The sequence below is a fragment of the Cannabis sativa genome, chromosome X (assembly GCF_029168945.1).
Source record: "Cannabis sativa cultivar Pink pepper isolate KNU-18-1 chromosome X, ASM2916894v1, whole genome shotgun sequence".
NCBI lineage: Eukaryota > Viridiplantae > Streptophyta > Magnoliopsida > Rosales > Cannabaceae > Cannabis > Cannabis sativa.
Genome location: NC_083610.1, coordinates 32,238,916 through 32,249,439, shown reverse-complemented (window position 1 = coordinate 32,249,439; position 10,524 = coordinate 32,238,916). Strand labels below are relative to the sequence as shown.

Here is a 10,524-nt window from a genome sequence, read left to right as displayed (position 1 = left end):
CTATCATAATGACCATAATTTTGTAATCGTTACCTACTACCTATAAGTAGGGGCTTCCCCCTACATTCAAAAGGGACGGGGCTGATTCTAATAAAATTACAGAGCATGAGATCTCTTTCAACAGTGGATTAGGCAAGCCGAGCTCAAGCTCTTGCTGAACCACTATAATTTGTGTCTTTTTTATATTATATACAATACTCGTATTTATATATTATACTATATTTTATGAGTACTCGCTATTGTAAGTGAGTACTCACATGGGTATTCAAATAGTCTTTAAATATTCACATATTTTTAATATTGTCTAAATTCCTTCAATAATAAGAGCCATCTACAAAAATAATTAAAAAATAGATATTAAATTTTAATAATAAAATATATAAAAAAATATACATGCAAAGAAAAAAAGACACTCGTAATTTAACAATGAAAATAAAATCACAAAATATTAAATTACGGCCTCTGATTAAATCACATCGCAAATAATAAAAAAATATTGGAGATCATACAAAATTAACACTCCGACATATATCATCAAAATTAAGATCACAAATAATTGCAAAAACTTATTAGCGTTAAATACAGTCTCTAACTAAATCATATCGTAGAATATATCGTAAAATGTCGAAAACAATTTTTTTTTTTTTGTTAATTAAGTCATTTTATTGAAGGAAACCAAACAAACTCATTGCCATAGAGGGGGCAATGTCCCTTAGCAAACCCGCTAAAGCATCAGCCACAATTGAAAAATATTAAAATAATATACAAATAATGTGTAATAAATATGTGCAATTTGAGTTGTGTCCCAGTTATTTTTCTAATGGTGATAATATGTAAAATATAGGGAGATTTATTACTCTAAATATAATATAATAGTACTTAGTTAAGAAATTAATTTGTATAAGCCGTAGCAAATTAATTATAGTGAAGAAGTACTAGTAAAATAATCGAATCTCGTCGGGTGTAAATTGGCAAGCTTCGGTGGCGAAGCTGCCATTTCCATGAATAGGGCATTAATTAAGTCCATGGCACACGCTCGCACGAGACTTTTACATCTCCTGAGGTAACCAATCACAAATTGGACACGTCAGCTCATTCTTTTTCTATGACCCCGCATTCATAAATGAAATCTCACGCAAAAATCGGTCCATATTTGCAGTCAATGCATCACTTTCCAGCTTACCTTCTATAGATCTCCGCCGACACCACACCGCAAATCGCCAACACACACAAACAATTATTAAAAATAATAATTAAATTAAATTGTCAGAGTAAAAAAAAATTAATTAATAAATAAATATTTGCGTCCAAGATTCCAGTTCATGCGAGGAAAACGATGGCGTCGATCGCACTCAATTCCTCAGAAAGCAAAAAGAAAACCGTATATCTTTTCTCAATTCTAAATAAACGACAATTTGTACCATAGATAAGACACACTCACGATCCACACATGTATTTATATTGAACTGCCACTTTGTAGTCTGGACTCTGGTATGGTTTCTACTCTTTTCCTTTTCTCAATCCTGACTCCTGCTCTGGCTCTGTGTATGTTCCCAGAGCTATAGCTCCTGGATCTCTCCTTCAGTCAATTGGATCTCTCTGTAAATTCTTCTTTGATTCTTACTTTATTTTTGGTGCTTGATCGATAGAGAATGGACGGCGGCGATGGAACGGTGAGATTGGGGGCTTTGAATTTGAGGTCGGATAGGGTCGGGTTTGATTCCAGTCCCGATGTATCTGTTTCTTCTCCTGTGACGAGGCAGAAAGCCGCCGCCGCCAAACAGTTTATAGAGAATCACTACAAGAATTATCTTCAGGGATTGCAGGAGCGCAAAGAGAGGTATGGGATATTGTTGTTCTCAGTCTAATTTTGTGGGAATAGAACATGATTAATTAGCTGAGATTGTTGATGTGTAGTGAGGTAATCTTCAATCAAGATTGGTTTCTTTACTTTTTGATAATTTTGGGCTTTTCTTTTTCAGACGTCGAACGCTTCAGAGAAAAGCGCAGGAGTCTCAAATATCGACTGAGGAACAAGAACAGATGTTGAGGAATTTGGAGCGTAGAGAGACTGAATATATGAGACTCCAACGCCGGAAAATTGGAATCGATGACTTCGAGCAGTTGACTGTAATTGGCAAAGGTGCATTTGGGGAGGTATAGAAGAATTTACAAGTACTCAAAAATATGTGGATGGTATTGAGTTTGTGAAGTCCATTAAGTATTTCTTGTCTTAAATTTGAATGATTAGTTTGGAGGTTCTGGTAGCGGAATAAGTTTGTACTGGTGACTTGAGTTAATTGGTGTAGAATTATATTAAATTCCTGTGCAGATTTAATTTATTCATTGTTCTTTATGGTTGTAGGTGAGATTGTGCCGTGCTAAAGATACAGGGGAGATTTTTGCCATGAAGAAACTGAAGAAGTCAGATATGCTTAGCCGTGGCCAGGTGACAAATCATTATCAAATCTGTTAATAAAATAACATTTGGATATGAATGGGAAGACATTTTAATGTGTTTCGTAAAAGTTTCAAGTACTAATTTCTTGATTAGCATTTACCAGTTAAAGTAATTGTACTTTATATCTTGTTTGGTCATATAAATGGAAAATCTTGTTTCTATGTGCATAATTACTCCTTTTTTTTCTTTTATTTAAATGTGGCGATCCAAAATTAACATTGTATCGGGACCTTTTCAATCAACTACCTATTCATGGTTTCGTGCGATACATTATTCACTGATTGCCAACTTTATTTTCCTTCAATAATTTAGGTTGAGCATGTCCGGTCCGAGAGGAACTTGCTTGCTGAGGTTGATAGTCGGTGCATTGTTAAGCTTTTCTATTCATTTCAAGATTCCGACTTCTTATACCTTATTATGGAGTATTTACCTGGTGGAGACATTATGACATTATTGATGAGAGAAGATGTTCTTTCCGAAGATGTTGCTCGCTTTTATATGGCAGAGAGTGTTCTAGCCATTCATTCGATTCATCAACACAATTATATTCATAGGTACGGCCTTCACATGCTCTTTTTATTAATGTTTTAATTCCAAGTATTTTGACTTGTCTATATGCTCTCGGGAGCCTGAAAGTTTAATCAAGGCACATTCTCCGTAATTCATAGACCAGGTAGTTAAGAGCATAATTTTTTTTGCTCGTGAGTGTTAGATCGTGTTCTTCATTAAGAAAAGGTAAGAACTAATATTATTACTCAAATTATGGTCAGAGCATGAGGGGTTAAATTTTTTGTTTGTCTTTTCAGCTCATATGTTGTTCCCAACTATAAACAGTATGCTATGTTCACTCTTCTAATATTACAGGGACATAAAGCCAGATAACCTGATACTGGACAGAAATGGACATTTGAAACTCTCAGATTTTGGCTTGTGTAAACCTCTTGATGATAAGTATTCAACTTTGCTATTGGAAAATGAGGACTTAACCAATGGGGAAACCAATTCTGAAAATGAAGGACAAGCTGCCTGTGATAGACCCCCTTGGATGATGCCCAAAGAACAACTACTGCAGTGGAAACGTAATCGCCGGGCATTGGTATATCTTCAAGATTTGTTTATATTTTTTGTTTTACTTTTTATAATTTTTATAATTTTGATAGTTTGATAAATAAAAATATTTTGTTGTAATGCAAAAAAAATACATGTTTGGACTATTGTGATACACTGCAGGCTTATTCGACTGTTGGCACTCTCGACTATATGGCTCCTGAAGTGCTGCTAAAGAAGGGGTATGGAATCGAATGTGATTGGTGGTCACTTGGGGCAATTATGTACGAAATGCTTATTGGCTATCCCCCCTTTTGCTCCGATGATCCAAGGATCACATGCCGCAAGGTATTATATAGTCATATGATTTTAGCTATATCACAATCATCCTTCAATATCTTTTTTTTTTTTAATCTATTTTTCTTCTTTAGATCATCAATTGGAGAACATGCCTGAAATTCCCTGATGAACCAAAAATATCCAATGAGGCTAAAGATTTGATATGTCACTTATTATGCAATGTTGAAACAAGGCTGGGCAGCCGAGGAGTGGAAGAACTAAAGGTAACTGCATTTGGTGAAACAGATCTGTTATTCGGAAAGAACAATTATGAGATTTTCATATCATCCAGTCCTAGGTTATTTTTCACATTTTCTAATTGGTATAGTTTGGTTGATGTTTTCCCAGGCCCATCCATGGTTCAGATGCATTCAGTGGGACAAGCTATACGAAATGGAAGCTGCATTTAAACCTACAGTGGTTGGTGACTTGGACACGCAGAATTTCGAGAAGTTTCCTGAAGTGAGTAACTCAAACATTTTTCATACATTTTTCGGGTGATTGGGCTATGCAAAAAGCAGCAAGTGCTTCCTTGTTTTTCATCCAACCCAAACTCAATTTTTGTTTCACTCAAACTAATCTCTCTCAAGTATCACAACCACAGTGTTGAAGTTGTTTTGTCTCTATGGATTTTGTAGGTAGAGGGTCAGCCATCCTCAATTCCAACAGTGGGACCATGGCGAAAGGTAATTTTATTGTGGTCTCTTTAGTTATGGGGTTTCTGTGCCAGAATCTTGCCTGGGAATATGTTTATTCTGTTTATATTACGCTATCCCGAGGTTAACGCTTGGATGGTTTGAATTGGAACCAAAAATGAGCATAAAGTTCTTTCTCGATTTTGTAGATGTTGGCATATAAGGATAACTTCTGGTTAATTTGTGGTCTTGTATGATGTTGCAGATGTTGACATCCAAAGATACCAATTTCATTGGATATACTTTCAAAAAATCAGATGTCCTGAAATCCCTTGAAAATTCAGGTACGTTCTTTTAATTGAAAATTAACAAGTCCGTTGGTTGCATTGCTTTCTATATTAGCGTATCAGTACAGACATGAGATCAAAACCTTAAGCCTGCATCATTAGAGAAGTAAAATCACCATAAATGGTTCCAATCTGACAGGATCTCGCCTATTATTACATTGAACTCATAATTCTGGTGTGAATTGCAGGTACAGACATGAGATCAAATGGGTCGAAAAAATCTCCTTCTCTGATAACCTTGTTAGGTACAGCTGAGCATCATTAATATTGTATTGTACCTACTTCTACTTAAGATGAACCATGATCTTCAAAGAGATCATAGCAGGCTAATAAATTCCCAACATTGGCAGCCATGAAATTGATTTTAAACCCGGGACTAGTATTATTAACAATTTTATGAAGATGTTTGGTTTAATTTAAAATAAGGATCAAATTCACAGAATTCTGAGTTCCCCTCTTCATTTCAAATGAGATTAGAATGAGATAATTTTCATGTTCATAACTGATTGATTGGTCAGAGTAAATTTAAGAATACCTGATGAAGATCACAACATAAGAATAATTTTAGTAGTTTCTCATAGACTTACATAACCATCATTTTAGAAAACCAAAATCTTCAGCTTGCATTATTAGCGAAGTACAAGCACATAGACATAAATATAAACATTAGATATTGGGATATTTATTTCATAAGTTGTTGATTAATTTATGAGAAATTTGAATTTTGGTTCGATCTAGTTGATGAAAGATTTGTTATTTAGTTTCCCAGTTTGTCATCTACAGAGTCTGTTTTTAAATAGAAGCTTGCAATAGCGTGGATGTAATTTTGTTTTATGGGTTATGCTGTTACAGGTCAGATGAACTTGCAAGAAACAGAGATATCAGAGGGTGAACAAAAGCAGGAGACGTAAACTTTTATGTTGGAATAGGTAATTCTATTTTATTTCTTTATTTTATTCTTGTTGCACATATTCAGACAGAAACGAATATAAAAGATGATCGACAAGATTGCTGGCTGAAGACATTAATAAAAGAAGAGAGGTCAGTTGGCAAAAGGAGTTGACACAAGGGTCTCTTTGTTTTTAGACTATATTATGTGATCAAGTATAAACGTAATGTGATAAAAATAGGTTCAGGTTGAACCTTTATTATGTGTCTGACCCTATCTCCATATAATCTGCTCAAAGAACCATCATAAGTTTTTCTCTGTATATCCAACTATGAACTCAGGACCAAATTGTGCAGTTTTGTTGCCTAGATTTTTCTCATTTGGAAAAAGGAGTTGGAAATTGCAGGTTTTTCGTTAAACTATTGTCTTTGTAGTCGTGCACCTTTTTATAATTTAACCTTGTAAGTTTACTGCATTAATTTCCAACTTGCTTCTCTACGACTGTAAGGTTGTACTAGTTAGTTATGGTTTTTCAATGGAAATGTTTTTAGGGTTATTCTACCGAGAGAGTAAAATTTCTCTCAACAAAATCTTAGGGATGTTTTGTTTCGAATGAAAGTTTTTGCAAACTCTAGGTTTCCTTTTGCTGTGTATTTATTTAGTTTGACAATGAACTCTTTATTGATAGCAATAAGTTTAATAAATCAGTAATTTGCGGCATAAATATTTAAGTTTAACTTCTGATTGCAGATAAATATTTAAATTTAATTTTCAGCGATAATAATACCTAACTTGTAATTCGAGAACTCCTATAAATACTTACTGTTAGTGTTAAATAAATTCCCAAGTGAAAATTTTTGATTGGTTTTAAGTCATTATATTTTTATTTTTTATTTAAAAATTAATTCAAATATATCAATAAAAAATAATACATGGATAATGACTTACAGAAGTTTAAGAAATATAATTTAAGTATTATTATTGCTAAAAATTAAATTTAGGTATTTATTTACAGTTAAAATTAAAATTAAGTATTTGTCCAAGCGAGTTTACTATCCTCACTAAGTGGAGCATATCTAATTCATGCTTAGTTAAACATGAATTAGGGATTCTTGCAAAAAATTAGAAAACAAACTAACAATATATTTTAATAAAGATCCTAATTCATTATAAAAAGTATAATTCTTTGAAAAAAATCGGTTTCAAAACTAAACAATGAGAATCGATAGAATAAAGAGTAAAGAGTACCAATTCAACAGTACCATGATTTTGAAACTCCATTAATGCTACCATATTTAACTGAATAATATGGTACAAAAAAAAAAAAATACCCAGTGCAAATAATATTGGTAAAAATGTATCAAAGATGAAAATAAACTCTACTTTTAATAAAAGAAATTAAAATTATGTAAAAATAGAAAATTTATCCGAGTACTCCTAAAATCAATGAATCCTTTAATATAACAACTTACACAAACAAATTAACTAAATAAAACATAACACGGCACAACGAAGTACAAGATTGTGCTTCATGACTAATAACATTTATCTTCTTTTAATAATATTTTTTTTATGTTTTATCAAACGATACTAATTGATTTGTTCACCTTATGGTTAGAACGTCTCGTGTATATGTTGATTGTATTTTTCAGAACCTAATCTCTCTTTTGATGTTGCTGATATTATTGAGACTGAATTGGTCTAGTTGAAATGAAATTTACAATTAAAAAAAAAAACATTTATTAGTAAAATATACTTTAAATATATATAGTAGAAATTACATGAATTATGAGATTTTTTTAATGTTTATTTTTTTTATGGCATATTTAAATAATTTTTTGGGCTTATGGACATTTATTGTTTACATTATTATGAACTTTTTTATATATGTATAAAAGAAGATTAAATTTCCATATTTTAAGTTTCTCTTTTATAAGAAATTTAACTTAATATGTTTAAATGTAAAATATGTTGTTTTATATACTACCCAATTAAAAATAGTATACATATACTTTTAATATCTTTTTCTGCCAAAAATACCCTTACATTTAAAAAAAAATTCTCTCTAACTCTCTCACTCTCCGGCATTAACCCCGACCTAGAACCCCTACCGTCAAACACACAGACCCTAAAACCCAGTCGCAAGCCCTCATCATCATCTTTTCTGACAGACTCTCTCATTTTTTACGTTTCTTTCTTCTAGTTTACCAATTTTTGTACAATATTTTGCTATATTTAGCGATGTATTTGCAATGATAATACAAATCTGAGGTTAAGGATGAAGTTTAGCGATGATTTCTGATATTTGGCGATGTTTTGCATATTTAGTGATATTTTGCGATGATATTAACGATGTATTTGTGATGTGAGACTAAAAAATACACAGCACATCACTAAACATCGCTAATTATCGTGAAAACTTGAGTATGATTTTGCGATATTTAGCGATGTGTTTAGCGATGTTGTGAATTGGAGACATTTAGCGATATTTCATGATTTTGCAATGTTTTGCGATATTTAGCGATGTTTCACGACATCGTCAAAAATTAGAAAAAAAAAATGCAGAAAATAAGTGAGTTGAGAACTCCAACGATGGGTAGGGATTTCGGGGGTTTCAAGGTGGTTGAGCTCATAGAGTTTGGGGTTTTGGGTTTCACGATTTCTCTTTGTGGTTTCGCAATATCCTCCTCGATTTTGTCCTATGTTTCATCTTCGGAGTGGGTTTTACCGAAGGTGGTGCGGTGGTTGTGGGTTTGGTCTGGCTCTGATTCAGTCTGGTTCTATGGTCGTGGGTATCGGTTGGGTTTGGTGAGAGTTAGAGAGAAAGGGAGAGAGGACAGAGAGAAAGAGGAATGTATGAGGCGGGTATTTTGAGATTTAATTAATTTTAGAATATAAAATTTCTATGCATTACTAAAAGACCCTGAACAATTTTTAAACATGAATTGTCAAATTTTCCTTATAGAAAAAGAAAAGTAGAAGGATGACGTGGTAGAAAGCATGACAGTGGTGAGTATTCTCTTCGTATAATTTATCAGGATCTAGATTTACTAACATGTATGTTTGATTATTAACTATAATTTAACACCCTAAATATGAATTTCTTAATACGATGAAATAAACATATATAAAGTTTAGTAAACCTTACATTAATGGCATCAAAATAATAATGATCCTTCCGTTAAGATCTCTAGCCCTTGATTCATTTTTGTCGCATAGTATTATCAAGATCTGAACCTGGATCTTCTCTCCTTTAGTTGGGTTAACCACAGTCTTCCACACTATGATTGAGTACTTTACTTGCTATGAGTGGGCATGGTACTCTATCACTAAAGGAATGAAATCAATGAAGAACAAGAAGAGAGGATTCGAAATTACTAAGGAAGGAGGCTCTCAAGTTTCTAGTTGTCTAACAAAGAATGAAAATAAGGTTATCGAGTTTGATGAGAATGAGAGCCCTCTTATTCCTTTTATAGTATTTCAACTAAGGTTTAGGATTTGATTATATGGATTAAAAAAAGATAAAATAAATGGCTAAAATCCACTTTAGTGGCCGACCACACATGTGGGCCTCACTAGTTACAATTTTGTCACTTTATTTCATAATTCATCTTTTCTTTCAATAATGCCATATTTTCCAATTTCAATCTTATAGATGTCAAAACTATTTATTTAATAATTATAATTAATTATCAAATAAAATTGACATTTAACTTATTTATTAATTAGACCTTACAAAGTCTCTTAATTAACAAATAAACCCCAAAATCTCTTTTCTTCACAATTAAGCCCTAGCTTAGTGAAAATTCATAAATAAGACATAGTCTAATTTTAGAATTATAATAGATTAATTATAACCAATTAACTGAGTCTACAAGCTGTATTATCTCAACTAGTGTGGGGACCATGGCCCTATGCAATCAAGCTTACAATAAGTAGATATGAAATTTACCAAGTAAATTTCCTAACTTATTAATTCCTCCTTGCGCCACTATAGATTCGGAATTGAACTCTTAATTACATATAACGCACTATTACCAAAAATAGATGCGATTTGAATTGCCCATTGTTTCAATCTAAATAGTCAAAGATCTTCTATAGACGATCTACATCGAATATGGACAAATTTACTGTTCTACCCTTCAATGTATTTTATCCTTAAAACACTTAGCTACCTATAAATGATATTTCAGTAAACTAATATAATTACTAAAATGAGGCCTCAATCATTTATCTCTATTAAGCCAAGCTTGAAGAAAATTATCGTTTCACTTCTAAATACTTATAGAAGCTATAGATTCCGTATCTATGATTAGTGCTCCCACTCAATTGCACTACCATGTTCCCAAGATGTAAGTATTAGGCCGATTGAGCTTTAACAAACAACTCTAAGAACATCAATAACACAGTTGAGATCGAATCTAACCATATCATAATTAAGATCTATTGACCTAAGATCAACTAACTGATATTGACTTAGATAGATATAACAGTAAGTTTATGATATCTTACCCAAGTTTAATATCAGTCCAGTCCGATGTATACTCCATACATTCGATCCTAGCATACTTTGCCAATGTCCTGGAAAGGACATAACACTTATCCAAGGTGTAAGTATACTTTATCGCTGATTATCATGTCGGTCTAAATCTAGTGTACTGACAAATCATGGGACAAAAATTTTGAAACATATAATCATGATTATATTCCACTATGTTGACAACACTATAATTATGAATAACTATATGTTCTGGATATTAATAGAATTTATACATTAAACATATAAGTATGTAAGCAATCATGTGA

The 10,524-nt window shown here is 32.4% G+C and overlaps 1 protein-coding gene across 3 annotated transcripts; it reads left to right on the top strand.

Annotated features, from left to right (window-relative positions):
- Positions 1–1,154: 1,154 nt before the first annotated feature.
- On the top strand, positions 1,155–6,137 carry LOC115714510 (uncharacterized). 3 transcript variants are annotated; one of them, XM_030643255.2, is made up of 13 exons: positions 1,159–1,545; positions 1,650–1,840; positions 1,983–2,157; positions 2,366–2,449; positions 2,774–3,015; positions 3,326–3,557; positions 3,692–3,856; positions 3,940–4,071; positions 4,196–4,309; positions 4,486–4,533; positions 4,748–4,826; positions 5,018–5,074; positions 5,682–6,137. In XM_030643255.2, exons 2-13 carry the CDS (start codon positions 1,653–1,655, stop codon positions 5,738–5,740), a joined length of 1,575 nt encoding a protein of 524 aa, XP_030499115.1. In that variant the 5' UTR covers positions 1,159–1,545; positions 1,650–1,652; the 3' UTR covers positions 5,741–6,137. The 3 variants fall into 3 exon arrangements, with proteins under 3 accessions (XP_030499109.1, XP_030499115.1, XP_030499100.1); XM_030643240.2 differs by having other exon boundaries at positions 1,225–1,491; XM_030643249.2 differs by having other exon boundaries at positions 1,155–1,840.
- The last annotated feature ends 4,387 nt before the right edge of the window (positions 6,138–10,524 follow it).

Excerpts from the sequence above, each read along its gene's own strand:
- LOC115714510 (XM_030643249.2), top strand. The coding sequence starts at position 1,653 with ATGGACGGCGGCGATGGAACGGTGAGATTGGGGGCTTTGAATTTGAGG. Across the intron at positions 2,450-2,773 it reads ATATGCTTAGCCGTGGCCAG|GTTGAGCATGTCCGGTCCGA; the intron begins GTGACAAATCAT and ends TCAATAATTTAG. Across the intron at positions 4,072-4,195 it reads GAGGAGTGGAAGAACTAAAG|GCCCATCCATGGTTCAGATG; the intron begins GTAACTGCATTT and ends ATGTTTTCCCAG.